General features: G+C 38.7%; 1 protein-coding gene across 9 annotated transcripts; it reads right to left on the bottom strand.

Moving 5' to 3' along the window:
- Positions 1-4,445: 4,445 nt before the first annotated feature.
- On the bottom strand, positions 4,446-16,580 carry klhl26 (kelch like family member 26). 9 transcript variants are annotated; one of them, XM_018097202.2, is made up of 6 exons: positions 16,432-16,569; positions 13,226-13,355; positions 12,367-12,468; positions 12,064-12,134; positions 10,035-10,217; positions 4,446-8,039 (listed from the first exon to the last, which is right to left on the bottom strand). In XM_018097202.2, the coding sequence occupies exons 5-6, from the start codon at positions 10,214-10,216 to the stop codon at positions 6,458-6,460; spliced, it is 1,764 nt and encodes a 587-aa protein (XP_017952691.1). In that variant the 5' UTR covers position 10,217; positions 12,064-12,134; positions 12,367-12,468; positions 13,226-13,355; positions 16,432-16,569; the 3' UTR covers positions 4,446-6,457. The 9 variants fall into 9 exon arrangements, with proteins under 9 accessions (XP_017952691.1, XP_017952695.1, XP_004915539.1 ...); XM_018097206.2 differs by lacking the exon at positions 12,367-12,468; XM_004915482.4 differs by lacking the exons at positions 12,064-12,134; positions 12,367-12,468 and having other exon boundaries at positions 13,226-13,344; positions 16,480-16,580.
- Between the last annotated feature and the right edge of the window lie 1,213 nt (positions 16,581-17,793).

Here is a 17,793-nt window from a genome sequence, read left to right as displayed (position 1 = left end):
GGTAAGGATACAGGGCTGTTTAACAAAGGGCATTGCGATTCATTATGTATTGTTTGGCTGAGCTGGCAATCAAATGCCCATCTGACTTGCTGCCCAGCCATAGGCAAGCATTGTACAATGAAGACACAATGCTTCCTAAGTAACTGTGAAGTGCCTGGTTGACATATCTATTAAAAAAAACGTCAGTTTCACTTTTCATTCTGTTAGAGTCTCATCTGTTCCGACCCATACTTTGTATGTCTCTCTTTATGTTGCACAAATGCTTCAGTTTTAATTAATTCTGGAAAATCCTGCATTGTCTGATTATGTCACATCTTTTGGTTAGAGAGCATGTGTTGGTACTAATTAGCATTCCTAGTTTGTTGCTGCATCTCTATAACGTGTGTTCACATATATATATCTATTGTTATATATGTTATATATCTATTATATATCTGTCTGTTGGACACAAGCCATAGACCTGTTTATTTTGTATGCGATTGCTTTACATTGAAGTTTTTTGTAGGAGTTTTGAAAGTCGATTACATAATACACATTTTTATTTCATTGTTGTATTTGGCTCCATTTGCTATATATCTTGATCCCAACCACTGCTTTTGAGGATTCCCAGAACAGTTCTAGATTCCTTGTTTGTTATAGTTTTAGAACGTCTGCCTTTCTGATTCTAGGAATGTTTGTAGCTCCTTCAAATTATGTTGCATATACCAGGAACTTCTGTTGTGGGTGGTATGACATGTTTGGTTTTGGTTATATAATTGGACTGTGTTCTGATATAAATTCTGTACTGTTTACGCTGCTTATAAGTGTCAAATGTGTAGTGCAGCAAATCTGTGAGGTTTTGTGTTTCTTTTTGTTCTTCTTCTTGTTTCATTTGTGTACGCATGTTTTGTGTACTGAGCCAATGCAAACAATTGTACTTGCCATTTAATGTAATTATTGGTATAGAAAAATAAACATGGGTATGCGAAAGTGGTTAATTGGTTAGCACTGCTGCGGTTTCAAGCTTGATTTCAGTCAGGGCGCTATCTACAATGAGCCAATGTGATCACCCTGTACTTGCATGGGATTTCTCTGGGTCCTCTCACAATTCAAAAAAATATCAGCAGATTACTTGATCCCTAATAAAAACAAACACCCGGTTTATAATACAATCGACACTAAATGACTTGTTATGCTCTTCTACTAGCTTACCCTCATCTAGCCTAAACTAGCTACTTTACAAAGGCCAAGTGCAGTGTGCAATTTCTGCCATGTTTTTACCCACAATGCACCATATAACGTCATTGATGTGTCATGTGTTAATACAAATACAGTTGTCCTTGTGCTTTGACACAAAGCTTAAAAATTCTGGTGTTGGGATTTCTGGTCTCTTAGCAAAGGGGAAGAAGCACACCAGTGTGTCGGCAATGCCTTTAAATCATTTATTTGCAGTAATGAACAAACAGGGATTTCTGGTCACACATTTGCATGTAATTCTTTAAGTGCAGGTAGGCTTCATCTATCACTAATTGTCAATAGATGCACTGCGCTCAATTGAACTGATTGGCGGGCACATTGGTACTTCCCACCAAAATGCACAACTGCAAGGAACAGCTTTAGATACAAGTACCTTGTTAATGGATTAATGTATGGTGCGGTTTAATGTAACGACTGGCCATCTTTATGCAACCTCAACCGTGGTCAAACTTTGCAAATACGTTCTTAAATGCTGCTAAATGCATTGCTCGCTGCCACATCTTTTACCTTTTTCTTTTTTTCCTATTACCACACCTTGTGTTTTTGGGAGCTCTTTGCCTCTTCTATTAATAAGAGGTATATATAATATATATATAAATATATTGGATCTTTTCATTTATAAATATATTTAAAAGTTACCAGGCAGAGGGACAGACACTTGTTTAAGTACACTACATACCTCCCAACATTTGAAAAATGAAAAGAGGGACAAAAAGATTTGGCGCGCGCAGCAAATTTTTTTGACCACGCCCACATTTGTCGCCACGCACCAATTACCACACCCCATTAAAAAAAATACTCCTTTTATATAGATGGCGGGATCAGACGCAAATGTGCTATACCCTCATACTGAACGACCTAAGGAAAACAATATAGCAACTCCTACATTAAAATACAAATATAGAGAGAAGGCGGTTAGTTATAAGTGAGTTATAACTATGTACCAGTTTTGCCCCCCCCATATACAGTAGCCCCCCATACACAGTACCCCCATACAGAGTACCCCCTATACACAGTACCCCCCATACACAGTACCCCCCTTACACAGTAGCCCCCCATACACAGTACCCCCCATACACAGTAGCCCCCTTTACACAATACCCACCTATACACAGTACCCCCCCATAGGGCTCCGCCTTCGTCTTCTCTCCTTATGCGGCTCCTTGTGCGGCGGCGACAGGCCCTTTTATAAGGTTGCGCCCGTGCGTAATGACGTCACACGTACCCAGTGGCGCAACCTTATAAAAGGGCCTGTTGCGCTGTATAAGGAGCCGCATAAGGAGAAAAGCCGCAGGAGAAGTCGGAATGTCCGGCTCCAGCCAGCGCATTCCGCTGTGCTGGATAGTTCAATGAATGTCCCGCAATGCGGAACATTCATGGAACTATCCGGGACAGCGGGATGTGCCATAAAAATCGGGACTGTATGATACTACCCTGCCCTCCCTAACATTCTGGAGACGGCTGGTGGATGGAGCTCTTCCCCTCATTAAATTAATTTACGAAACAAGGGGTGCATATGACAAGTTTGATAAGATCTGGGGAAACTGGTGCAACCAAGACAACTTGGACACATAGCTCACCCCCTTATATTGAGTGACTGACCTGACAGAACTAAACAGTCACCTATATAGTGACAACTGCAATGCCTAGCAATAGTATCCTTGCTTGTATTGACCTAAACTCGACTTTACACCATTCCAATGTCAGTATATCAAACACTGTTTTGTATTTTATTGTTTTGTGATGTTGTAAAATCAATAAAAAAATGTATTTAAAAAAAAAAGAAAAAAAAATCACATTCAAAAGCATGTTCTGGAGAATAGAACAAGCAATGAAAGTGGTTGTCTATGATACATTTTACTATTGAAGTAGGGTTTTTTTGTGGAGTGCTGCAGGGTTCAGTATCCAGGATGTGAAAACATGCAAGCTATTTATACCCTTAAATGGATTAACTTAGGCTAGCACTTGATGGAGAAGTACATGGGGAATTTGTGAATGCTAAAGCAAGCAGTGCCGCTTAGCAGCAGAACGGGTCATCAAGAAATTGTCCTGTAGTTAAAGAGGTATAGTTTGAAGGGAGGAGAAGCAATCTAACCTCTTAAACAAACCACTGGTAAGGTCCATTCTAGAATATGCAGTGTAGTTTTTGTCCCCAGTGCTTAAAAGGATTACTTAAATAAAAAAAAAAAAAAAAAAAAAAAAAAAGATTGAATAAGCTAAAAGGGTGTGGAAGGCCTCACAGCTCAATTTACCTGGAATTCTTTAAGTCTAGACTTTTTTTGGTAGCGCTACCACCACCTATCGGCAATAATGTATATTTTTTAAAAAAAAGTGTAGCATGTTTTAGAAAGGGTTGTTGTGCCTGCAACATGTAACAACGCTAATAAAAAACACAAGAAGGATCTGTGCTGTAATTACTCCTTCCTACACTATTTTTTTTAATATACACAGAAGAAAGTTTGTCCATTCTAGGATTATTTACACTGGATAATAGACATTTCTTGATCTATACAGCGCAAACAAAGAAATTGGAAACTACTTCATGATTAATTGTTGCAAACAGGCCTGGACTGGGATTTAAAATAGGCCCTGGCAGTATACAGAAGCCCAAACAGGCCTCTTAAATAGTGACTGTCTTTGGCATCTTAAAGCAGTCCCTTTGGCATTTCCCAGAATCCAGATTGCCAGTTCCGGCCTGCTTGTGAGGTAGATAATTCAATGACCAGTACCCCCCCTTCCATGGTGTGACTGTTTTGACCTGCAAAGTATGGGCAGAGGGATTAAGTACAGTGGCAAATCAAGTTGATAAGCCGTCATCCACTCCTTTGTGTAGCCCCATTGACAGGTAAGGTGTTGGCCTGTGTGGAGTTATACTGAGTAGATATCGGTGTACAAATGCAAAAGTTTGCATTTTTGTGCAAAAATCTGCTGTGTGCAGCTTCACACAGTCAACACCATGTCTGTCAATTGGGCTACATTCACAAGCACTAACTGTGCACTGGAAATCTAAATTTCTGCCTTACAAAATCCAAACACGGAGTAGCTTCAATATCGTCTTTGCCCAATTTAACTCAAGTAAAACCCCTTGACAGGTTTATATTGTCTTACTGCATGTAGTTCAAAATTTTCTAACCTGGCCAATCAACTAAACGACTGATCGCCATGGTATGAAAATTATGGGGACGATAATTTAGAGCCCACACATGGTCTGAAAATCTTTGTAAGATTTTATTGGTGCGTGTATGGCCAGCTTTACAGCTGTATACACCGTTATATACCAGCCCAATGCAATGCCAGTACCCACAGATACAGTTTCAACGCTCTTTTAAAAAGCAACACAGAATATTGCAGCAGGTTTGGATTTTCAGTCACCATATTGATTAAACGATATTGACATTTGAATAGACAACTGCTTTAATAAGCTAGCTTAATTTATTTTTTTGTGCTTGCATTAGTAGTAATGTACAGATAAAACAAAATGATCACAGTTTTCTAATATTTTTACCTAAATATAGGTAAGGTTATGCAGGGAAATTAAAACACTGCATACAAGTAAAGACAATATGTGCAAAGTTTCGCTACTGGAAAAACACATTTCTCCTACATATCCAATGCCCGTTATTGTTTGTTAAGTCAAAGTACATCTATACAATACATGTTTTAATCTTTTTGATTTCAAATTTACAGACAGAATTCTGATTTTATTCACAAAAAATTTATCCATTACATAGATCAGTTTGCTTTATTCCTATATGTAAAGCTGCATTATATACACAATATAGCCACAAGTATGCATACACCCCTTATAATTTCATCAATACTCTTGGTTTTGAAATAACATGTTAGAACAATAGGTGCCACATACTTCTGGCCATTTAGTGTAACTTTTTTAGCTTAAGATGGTCTAGGATGGAGTAACAAGAAGGGAAAAATGAAGAGACTGGATTTGAGCTAGTCAATTTTAAAATTGAATCCTAAGGATCTGGAGGTAGGTTTTCTAACTAATGGCCCCATGGCAGCCCCCCCCCCCCCCCCCTTCCCCAATGGATGTAATATTAAAGTGCATTGATTCTGTTTTCAAAGGTACCTGCATCCATACATACTACAAGCACCTTGCAGTGAAAGTCACTGCACCTGGTTAGCTTGTCCCAATAAATTGCATCCCAGAACACTACCAATTACCACCTGGCTGGACCTGACAGCAACTGCAGGATTTCACATGCACTTCATTGAATAGTGGCCATTTGGCCAAACCAGGACAAGTTTTGTGTATATGTATATGTAAGTATACACTTTTTTTCAGTTGAGTATCCTGGGAAGATGCCCATGAAAAATTTAATAGGAGTGTATTGACATAATTCCCAGGTATACTGATAATTCTGTTTCTCATCAGTAGTCAGCATTTTAATGTAATAATTTTAGCTCTGTCTCTTACATCATTATAAACAAGACAAGGGATTTTAATGAATTGATTTTATGCTTGAGCTGAAAATATTCAAGAATCTCAGTCTAAAAGGGAACTATATATAGAAGAGCTTAATGGATAATGTGCCTGCATAGGCCAATCTTTGAAACAAATATTGTTTCTGGCCCCAACAACTGGACCATCATCATCACTTATTTATATAGCACCAGCAAGTTTCACAGCACTTAACTTTGATTTAAAACAAAGAGAGGTCTTACAACTATATAACAAACAAGGGTTACAGAATAAAAATTGGATCAGAGGGGCCCTTTGGCTAACCAGTTTGGAGACTAAAATGGGTAATAATTTGCTTTTTTTTTAACCTCTCTAAACAAGTAGATCTTTCTGTGGATGGTTACCTTAAACATCTCATCAGTACACAAAGGCAAAAGTGTAAAAGCTGGAGCACTACATACAGTTTAAAATATCCAATGTAGTCTTTTATTCTTGGAGGGTTTTTGGAGGTCAACCTCCTATCTTGAATGCACCAAGCTGTTTTGGTTTTAGGGTGTATGGTTTCCCTTCTAACACTGTAAAAAAAGTCAGTCTGCATGTTCTTAAAACAGGATTCTCCCCTTTACATTTCTTCTATTTTAATAGTTCACACAGTATAACTGAATCACTTAATGCAATACACATTTGAATATAAAACACGTCATATAATCTTTCTTTACCTTTTAATGTGCAATATTTTGGAGTATAAAAAATAGTCCTAGATTTTAAACTTTGTACCTTTTATTCTTATTTCGTATTTGGTTATCTCTGAGATATAATTTGTGGTAATATGACAGATATACATGCTATTCCAGCAAATGATTCTGGAAAGTGAAGGTCCCTTTCCCACTCATCAGTTTCTGTATTATATACCTGGACAATACTAGTCACATTGTTTAAGTGCCAGTTGTAGCCACCTACAATATAAATCTTCTTATCCAACAGACAGCAACCTGCCTCAGATTGCCCAGCTTTCATTGGGATCACTGTTGTCCACGTGTCAGTCTCTGGAACATAATACTCAACAGCCAACACATCAAAACATCGATCAACATGGTCCATCCGTCCTCCAAGAGCATAAATTCTATTTTTTGTTCCAACCATTGCATGCAGGACTCTTGGTTCATTCATTGGAGATTTGAATTCCCACTGATCTACAGAAGGATCATAACAATGAAGAGATTTTTTATCATCAACAGATACTCCATAACCTCCTGATATATAGAGCCTTCCACCAAGTGTAGCACCAGCATGCCCCCATGTTCTTCGTTTAAGTGAACAAACATAGGTCCATTCATTGTTTTTTGGACAGTACCTCTCCACAGATGCCAAACTTCCAGAGCGGTTTCGCCCTCCAGTAGCATATAGCATTCCATTCAAAACATGGAGTTGGAACTGAATTCTGCTCTCCTGCATGGCCAGTATGCGCAACCACTGATTTAAATGGGGATCATAGCGAAAACAGACATCAACAGCTCCCTCACCACTTCTGTACTGCAAAAGCTGTCCACCTACAACATAGACAAAATTATCAAGCACTGCAACACAAGCATGGCTGCATCCTATTTCCATTTCATTTAGGTCCTTAAATTGCCGAGCACATATATCTGGTAAGTAGTACACTTTGTTGCTCACTGTTCTGTCATTATCTGTATAAGGCGTGCCACCAAATGTAACGAGTGAAAAGACATCGGATCTAATTACTGTTCTAGGAGATTGCATCTCATGCTGCCGGAATGGCAATATTTGGTAGTTGAAAGCTTCAAGAAGATAGTGTCTGCATAATGCATCCTCCACCATTATATCTACTGTTTGAACACTGTCCACCAATTCTGAAGACTTCATTAATGGAAAACGAATATGGCAAAGGACACGGCTAGCATTAGCACGGCGAGAATAGTCAAACTGTAGCCAACGAATTGCAGCATGAAATAAATCTATTTCACTGCAGTTTTTCAGCTTATTGCTTTGAAGAAAGAAAACCAATCTTTCCAAAGGCAAATGAAGAAAATCTTCTTCTTCAGCAATCTTAAGGAAGTGCTTAAACGTGAATGAGTCAACAGACTCTTTTAGAGATGCCAAACTAAAGGTTGTAGCCATTTGTCCAATATTCAAGCACGTTTCCACACTCATTGCAGACTTCAAAAATTCTTCACAAAGCTCCACAACTGGTACCATCTGAAGAAATACTGCTGCTCCTAAAACATCATGAATGCAGTCTAGGTCTAAAGTTACTTCTGCACTATATGCAAAGTCAATGATGTGTCTAAGTCCTCTAGAAGAGACACCTTTTAATTCAATAACATCTTGGTTTGCTTCCCTCATGCCTCCAGTGAACATTGCCCTAAAGAAGAAAACATGAAACAGTTTATGTGCACAAGCTAAAGATGAGTTTTCTTCACAGTAAGATAAATATGAATAGTGCTGTGGTTCATAATTTAAGGTTGTATACCTTATCAATGACAGCAATGAGTATGGATAAGGGACAGAAATCAGCTTAGTGGTCTGAGAAGCAGCATGTCCCTGGGTGATGCAGAGGGAGCACTGTGTGGTTTTCAAGGAAAAGTCTACATTTAGACCATACCACACACACACACACACACAACACCCTACTCTGTATTTTTATTTTAAAAGAAAAAAAGTGCATTTTATGGTCCAAATATGTTTTGTGACCAAGCACATGGTTAATCATCCAGCATTCTTCTGTAAAGCAACAATAAAAATAGGGAACAAATGTTAAACAGTGATAAGGGGATATGAAAGCCGCTTATATCCTTAATGAGATTTAATGAGACTGCACTAGGCAAATCCATTATGGAGAAGGACCTTGGAGTCCTTGAAGATAATAAACTTGGCTGTAGCAAGCAATTTTTTTCATGCGAGTCATTTACGAATGTTTTTGCAAAATTTTTTCAAATTTTCTGGCGAATCAAAATGGGACAGATTCACTCATCACTACTGTTACACACTTGTTAGGGTCTTCTAAAAGAAACAAGGCAAAGACAACAATTCATGGTTGTCGTGGACCCAGCATCCCTTATGCTGTATGTAATATGATACAAAATCTTTTTTTGTCATAAAGGAACTGCCAGCAAATGTATTTTTTGTTGTTTTAATATCTAGTGGAAAAAGATGGTTTGTATTGAGAGGCAGCCTAGAGGAAGAACATGCTTCAAAACACAGCAGTGACGTTTTCCAAAATGTGGTAATAGAAGCCTGGGGGTGTGTGGAAGAAGTAGAATCAAACTCTTTTACATGGGTTTCTGTATAATTCTGTTTTAACACATGAGGGTTGATTCACTAAAGTGCAATAAATAATAAAATTGACAAGCAAAAAAAGTGATTCGCTAAAGTATTATCGCATGCGTTAAGTCGCATATCGTGTGCGTTAAATAGCACGCAACGGCATGCGTTAATTTTACCAGATTGCGTTAATTCTCACACAGAAATAATACTAACGCATGATTCACAAACACTTAGATGAGCTAAATATCACATTAGTCTATGCGAAAATTAACACCTACTTGGGGCAGGCGGTAATTATAGAAAAGTACAGTTCATGAGCTTTTGGCAACACAATATGGACTTTGCAGTGTGATTTATTCAAGTATGTCTTGGCCCTAGAGTGATGTAGCCTCCAGTTTGCAGGGAAATGGTCATTTATTAAAAAAAAAAGTAGTTTAACGAACGTAATGCTGTGTATGGCTAATATGGCGTGCGTGTGATAACTAGCGCACGTGCGTTAATTAGTGCGGGCGACAAGTAGTGCACTGCGTTAATTAGCGCACGTTGCGTCAAATACTGCAAGCAAAATAGTCTTCGCGACTTAAATAACGCAAACAGCATCGCGTCTAAATTAACGCAAATATCCTTTTAGTGAAATTTTTAACGCATGCTATAAATAGCGCTCGTTTTAACACACTTTAGTGAATCAGCCCTATGCTTTATTAGATAGCAAGCTCGCAGTATAAGCCTTTACAGATTTTTTCATTTTGTTGATTATAATGGGTTGTGAGTTATGTTAGGTGTCTCCCCACAGTTAAAATACATTGCTAACTACAAAGCATCCCTGATCCTAGATCATGAATAAAAAAAAACCCATTAAAATCAATGTGATATAAATGCATTCAGAACAGCAGGCCTCACAATCTAAAAAAAACTACATTAAAGCATTTTAGAAACACTAAACATATTTCTACTGTTAAACAATTAATGACAATATTTAAGAGAAAGTGAACCACTTGTATATCTTTTCACTCTACTGATTTACTGCTACTTTAGTCATAATTTCTATGATAAAAGAATAACTATCCTATAAGGATTACGTTGCCAACCTCACCTGAAGTAGTCACTGCAAGCTGCGAGGACCACTTTGTGAACTTGAAACACTTCATTGTTTATTGTAAGAATAACATCGAGCAGCTGGCCCTGAGCGCGCAGTGTGGTTAGTCCTTGTAAGAGAGTTGTGCTGTGGCCAGGAGCAGAAAAGGTACATTTCACACTGCTGCTCTTATCTGCCATGCTAAAAAGGAAACATAGCCATAACTAACATTAGCAACAAAATAATGTACTTCTTATGCAAACATTTATGATCATATTAAAATGCTTTTAAATCAGTTAAGGAAATTTTATTAACTAAAGTTTTATTTTTTTAAAGATTGCTACATTTTGAACAGTTTGTTTTGTTTTCTGATTTATATTTTTGCACACTGCACGCATTTGTATGCTGAGACAGATTTTATTCAATAGAAAAATATATCTTATGGTTTATTTCATGAACACTTAGTAGAAGACTATGGAGAGATCTAAAAGTAAATCAAGAGTTTCTTATCCCAAAATATTTAATCTGACCCTTTATATCTATTTGGAAATTAGAAAAATATGAAAACCATACTTTTTTTTGATGGTATGCCTTGGTAAAGCTATATCAAACTGAGGACACTGCGCCTGTAACTACTATGCTTGGACTTTCATATGTCAGCTTGTCGCTACTGTTGCTTTTTACCAAGGGCCATGGCACATGCTTCTATTCACTTACCTTCTACCTTTTGCCACTGCTGTGGGAACATTCCTGTAGAACAGACTGCCCAGCCTCCCTAGTATCCTTGCACAAGCACTTGTGTCATTAAGAAATGTTAAGAAAATTCCTACACTTTGCATGTGCCAAGCCTGAATTAGCACAGGGGACACCTTTTCTTTAGGCTTATGGCATATGGGGAGTTTTGACCAACTCACTATGCTAAACACTACTGTATAAAAAAATGACATATTGGAGGCATGAGGAGCATTGACATGCAGACCGGGTACTTTCCATTCAATAGTATTTAGAGTAATTTACAGCAGTTAATAATATCCTGGATTAGTGTATTTTGGCCTTGACTTGTTTTACAGTTTTTCTCTGTCCTTTGACACTTGTTTGCTGAAAACATCAACTATTCTGCAAAATGGACAAGACTAAACAGGATAGGTTGATAGGTTGACAGAATGTGCTTACATTAGGCTGCTAGAAAGAGAGACCCAATCCATGTATTTGAAAATTACATGCATAACCTTTTTAGAGTGCAGATAATCTCTTATCATTAGAAACTCCCAGCTGACACTTTTATATAATGGTAACCTGCAGTGCAAAGTAAAAACTTGATCTATTAAAACACTGTTCACAAACGTACTTAATCCTATATATATATATACACACACTTCTCTCTGCATTAAAACATTAGTTTGGCCTGGTTTGCTACAAAAAGACCTGCCTTTGCATAATGTATTCACACATGCAACTAGTTCTGCGTAATAACTCGTGCTCTGATGCCATTTCCAGTGCTGTTATTGACAATGTGTTTCATACCCATGTTGATGCCAGCAAAACACACTTGCAGCTTTTGTACAATTTCATTTGAATCCACACTGGTAGATCAAAATCTGGTTGCGGTGCTTGCAGATATTCTGGATTTCACATGATCTCATTCCTTGGATTTTTTTTAACTAGCCCACATGAAATAATGATTCCCATATACAGTACAGTGAAAAACTGCAACCCTAGAGATCAGTTACATATAGTAGTATAATTTCAACTTCAAATTTTACAACATGACAAACTTGAGAATAGCAACAGCACACACGATGACCATCCTACATCAACAAGGTCTCACCCAAACAGAAGTTTTGTGGTAGATAAATGTTTCCTGATGTGTTGTCCAAGCTCTTTAGCAGAAGCAAAAACAAACCAGCAAGGCCGAGGACTGGAAACACAGTGGTCAGACATCAAGATTACTTCCATTCGAAATCAGAAAATGCCTTAGCAACACTATTAGCTCAGAAGAGACCACTGGGATCCTGGTACACCCATCTACAGGCTGGAGAAATCTTACCATGGTCTTCTTGAAAGAGTTGCGACCAAAAAGCCATTCTGCCAAGTTGTAAACAAAGCCAAACGTCTCAACTATGCATGAAAACACAAGAACAGGGTTCAGAAAATGGCAGAGGGTGCTGTGTGATGATCAGCCAAATATTTTAAACTCTAACAGAAGGCAGGATGTCCACAAAGAGGCTGAAGAATGGTACATGGATGAATATTTGCAGGCAACACTGAAGCATGGTGGAGGTTCCCTGCAGGTTTTGGCACATTTTGGCAAATGAAGTTTGTGATCTGGTCAAAATGGTGAATCACTCACTGCAGTACAAGTAGATCCTTATGCGTCATGCAGTAGTATCAGGGAGGCATCGGATTGGTTCCAAATTCATTCTGCAGCATGATAATGACCCCAAACACACAGCTAAAATCATAAAGAACTATATGCAGTGAAAGGAAAAACAAGGAATCGTGCAGCAGATGGTATGGCCCCCACAGAGCCCTGATCTCTAAACCATCAATCCAGTCTGGGATCAGTTGTAGCAACAGAAGTAAGACAGTAAGAGTCTGCAGTCGAGCTGTAGTAAGGTTTCTAGCACATTTGGAACAACCAACCACACAAATTTGTCTCAAATTGCACAGTACTGTACTTTGCAAATGTTTTAGGCACTTATAAAAAAAAAATGCTGTAAATAGCACGGGTTTCTTCATTAATAAAAATTCATAATGACAATTCCATTAGTATTAACATAGATCTATATATTCATTAGCATTTGAGTAAGTAATAAGTAAATACCAAATTTATAGTTGCGACAGAAAAAAAAAAAACCATTCACCTAACCCATCCATCTCTGATGCCACAAGAGAAGGACAGGATGGGCACATGTATATAAATAAAAGAAACACACAGTTTAAGCTATCAACAAATTAGGTTTGAGACAGGATGTGGAAGGTCAGATGGGCTGGTCTGGCAGTGAGTCATGCTCGTAAACTACCCATAACCTACTACATGTCACTACAACACACCTATTTTCTGATGTGTGCAGTGCAGGAAAATTTTCCATTTTTCTTCCTCCACTGTCTGATTAATATACTGACAATATATAACTAGACACATCCACTGGTATGTGAATTAGTGAAAGCATTTAGCTAATGAACAATATTATCCTAGGTATTCTCACCTGCTCTGCCGGATGGAGACAAATTCCCCTCCGCCGGATTCCGCCATGTTTCCCAGGTAGAAAGCCACTCAGGTAGAGCTTTAAAAAACATCACCAACAGCACATGGTCTTGTTTTTGTCTAGTAAAAAACTACTGGTTTGTTACAAACAGGTTTTACTTATGTGATTCATTATTAGTTCTTCATTTGGTAATTTACTACATGGGGCCTAAACTGCACCAGTTCCCATGCCAACCAATCAACAATTAAATTTAATCACTCTAGTACCAGCTGCTGAATAAAAGTAAATATCCAGTTGGTTGGTATAAATACACACACTTGTGCAATTTAGCTCCTGTATTAGTAAATCAGACATGTTAATCATTGTTTATAAATTCCAAAAATGTATTTACTTTCATTAACAAATGCAATCTAGTCACAGGAGGCAGTACTGGAATATGTACAGTAGACTAAAGTTCATTTTATCACTGCAAAAATATATGGTAGCTCCAACTTATATTACCTACAGTACTAAAGCAGTTATACAGAAAAAACATTCTTTGTGCAGAATAACATTTGTGTTTATTTTACAGTGCAGTCTAAAACATTGGGTGAAACTTTTTAAAACAGATTTTTTTTCCATTTATGCTCTGGCTATGTCTGTAACTAGTGTTTATTTTACTCTGGCTTTCCCTATGTTCGTCTTGTGTCATTTATTCCTGTTCCTTCTCTATAGTGTGCCCACCAAGGATCCCTATTTCCAACAATCTTAGCCCTTATTTGGCACCTCCATGAACTTATATGACAGTTGTGTTGCTCTCCAAGTCTTTTTACATTTGACTGTGGCTCACGAGTAAGAAAGTTTAGGGACCACTGCTTTAGGGGATAGCTAAAGGGCCATGGCTCTTTATCTTGAGGAACATGGGCTTCTGCCTTATGCATTAACTTGTATACTCCATACCTTATTTGAAAGGGACACAACGTTCCAGCTTTGCTCTGGTAGCCCAACATTCTGCCTCAGCCATTCACTGACACTGTTGCATGCAGGTTACAAAGATACTGTGATTGGCTGAGAAAGCAGGGAGGCATATCAGGGAAGTAATCCCATTGTCCATCAATGTATTATGGAGATATAAGTCACAATAGTTAGATAGGTAAAAGATTTCTACTATTGCTGTGTCATACAGAATGAGCAGGGTGAAGGGGAGGGGAACATTAAAGGTAGCAGACTCTTTGAATGCTGGGGTACCTTGTGGTAAAGATGTTTAGAAAAATATGTTATTACCAAAGTATAGAGGGCCCAAAAGTAATTTCAAGGTTTAAAAAATTCTAGTAACATTTGGTTATGAAGCAGGTGTCCTGTCTATGTGACATGTGTGATAATGCAGACTGATGCTAAATGGGCTGTAACTAGAATTCGTTTCCATTAAGCTTCAGTGGATGGGAAAATGTAGACAGCTGGTGTTCAGATAAGCAACATAGGCTGGCAGCATGTAAGGTGTGCACAGCAGTTGAAGTTCATATTGGGTGAGGTGCTGCTAAACCAAGGTGGCTGCATGTCCCCATATCACTGAGCACCAGATTACTTCTTTTTCCAAACATGTTTGGACTGGGCAGAACAGCAACACAGGCCCAAAATGCCCGTGCAACAGTCCATGACTGCATACAGCAGAAACTCTGGTGTCACAGCAAAATAATATTCAAAATAATGTCTGTTCAGGGGTAAGTTTATCATAAGTCTTCTCCAGCTCTGGCCTTTTACTTTAAAGCACCACACATTAAGTACTATAACCATTAAATAAACCCAATAGGATTGTTTTGCGACCAATATGGTTTCATGCAGTTTAGTTACCATCAAATACATGGTACTGTTTTATTACTACAAAGAAAAAGAAGTAATTTCTACATTTTTTAAACAAGTTTCTTAAAATAAATATGGTAGATGGCCTTCCTGTAATACAGAGCTTCCTGGATAACAGCATACCCCCCAACTGTCCCGCTTTAAGCGGGACAGTCCTGCTTTCTATAGCTCATCCCGCTGTCCCGGATAGTTCCCTGAATATCCCGCATTTTCGTAATAGATTACGGAAACGCGGGACATTCATAGAAGGATCCGTGACAGCGGGATGAGAGCTCCGACTCCTTGCACTGCTTCTCTCATGTGGCTCCTTCGCCGGCGGTCCCTGGCCCTTTTATAAGGTTGCGCCCCGTGTGTACGTGTGACGTCATTACGCACGGGCGCAACCTTATAAAAGGGCCAGGGACCGCCGGCGAAGGAGCCACTTGAGAGAAGCAGCGCAAGGAGTCGGAGCATGTATGGGGGCTCTGTGTATGGGGGGGCCTCTGTGTTTGGGGGCCTCTGTGTATGGGGGGCCTCTGTGTATGGGGGGCACTGTGTATGGGGGGCACTGTGTATGGGGGGCTCTGTGTATAAAGGGTACTGTATATAAAGGGTACTGTGTATGGGGGGTACTGTATATGGGGGGGCTCGGTGTATGAAGGGCACTGTGTATGGGGGGGCTCTGTGGGCTTCCTTAGGTAGTACAGTATGAGGGTATAGCACATTTGTATCTGATCCCGCCATTTCAACTATATAAAAGGAGTATTTTTAGAAAAAAATGGGGTGTGTTAATTGGAGCGTGGTTACAAAAGTGGGCGTGGCCAAAAATTGCCACGCTGCACGCGCCAAATCTTTTTCTCCCTCTTTTTGTTTTTCAAATGTAGGGAGGTATGTAACAGGTTTCCAGTTAAGGGATCCCATACCTATAACTCCAGGCTTGCTTGAAATAACCTTATTAGTAAATTCACATCACCTAAAAAACCAAAACTATTTAACATGGAATAATAAAAAAAATGCTAACTAAAACGTTTAAAAAAAAATGTTATCCATAGATGGTACCAGCACACCAGCTATAGATAAAATGTAGCAGGTGCGTTTGGCAATGTGAATTTTCCCACTCTGTGTCAATAGTGCACAGCTCAGTGTAAACAGACGATGTGGTAACTAGTGAGTGCACATAAATCAGGCAATAAAATACCCTCAGATCTGTACAAGAAGTAGCACGGGGAATAAATACCCAAAACAAATGCAGCATCAAATCACTTTCTGGAAATGTTCCTGTTTTGTCTTAGTGCTATTTTCCTCAATATGTCATTAAAAAGAAATAATGATGGTGAAGTAAAGAGAATACAGGAATACTCTGTCATACCCTGCTAATAACTACTCACAAGAGATCCACGAGCTGCAGGCACATAGTTGCAAACCAGGCTGCTCACCTCATCTGTCTCTCAGCTACACTCCTCCTTACAGGCAGTCTGGCTTCCTGGTTAGCTGGTCACATGCTCCCTCTACAAATGCCTGTCTGGCTCAAACCATGCAGAAATGCACAATCCTAGCGTAGGAGTGTATGAAGTAGCAGTGAAACAATGAACACAGTCTAAAGGGAATTCCAGATTAGACAAGTTGATATTCCAATGAAACAAATAAACTATATTTCACTTATAAGCAGTAAGCAGCCTAACACATTTCATACACTTAGGGGCACATTTACAAAAGCACGAACGCTCGAGCGTATTTTCGTAGATTTTTTCGGGCGTCCGCACGACTTTTTCGTACGGCGCACGACTTTTTCGGACGTTTGCACGAAAAAATCGGAAAGGTTTTACCGCTGTTTACAATTGTTCGGTATGAAAATTTAGTGACTTTCGGATCGCCAATACGATATTATCGTGACTAATACGATTTTTCCGTAAGCATTTTCGTGATATTTGCGATCTTACGAAATTTTCGTTTCCAATACGATTTTTTCCCATTCGTGATTCGGATTCGTGGATTAGTAAATGTGCCCCTTAGGGGCTGATTTACTAACCCACGAATTCGAATCCGAATTGGAAAAATTCCGATTGGAAAACGAACATTTTGCGACTTTTTCGTATTTTTTGCGATTTTTTTCGGCGCCTTTACGACTTTTCGGAAATTATCGCGACTTTTTCGTTACCAATACGATTTGCGCGAAAAAACACGAGTTTTTCGTAGCCATTCCGAAAGTTGCGCTTTTTTCGTAGCGTTAAAACTTAAAAGGCGCGACGTTTTGCGCAAGTTTTAACACTACGAAAAAATCGCAACTTTTGGAATGGCTACGAAAAACTTGCGTTTTTTCCGCAAAAATCGTATTGGTAACGAAAAAGTCGCGATAATTTTCCGAAAAAATCGCAAAATACCGATCATTACGAAAAAAACGCAATCGGACGCATTCGGCCCGTTCGTGAGTAAGTAAATGGGCCCCATTGTTACATAGATAAATTAGGTTGAAAAAAAGACAAAAGTCCATCAAGTTCAATCCTTTCTCAAGACCTTCAGAAAGGTCCGAGATGGGGACCGAAACGTCGGGCTGTTTTCTTTTTAATGATACTAATTAAAAGTTACGTTTTTTCTTAGTAAAAATACCTGGTGTGCCTCTGTATTTTGATTTTGTGTACTACTGGCTTGGATAGCACCCAGGTTTAGTGATTAGTTTGTTTCTTGTTTGGTGTGCTTGAACCTTCAGACTACATATATATGGACAGGATTTCACAGGATTTAAATTATTT

This window comes from Xenopus tropicalis, chromosome 1, assembly GCF_000004195.4.
Source record: "Xenopus tropicalis strain Nigerian chromosome 1, UCB_Xtro_10.0, whole genome shotgun sequence".
Taxonomy (NCBI): domain Eukaryota; kingdom Metazoa; phylum Chordata; class Amphibia; order Anura; family Pipidae; genus Xenopus; species Xenopus tropicalis.
This window is presented reverse-complemented; position numbering and strand designations above follow the sequence as displayed.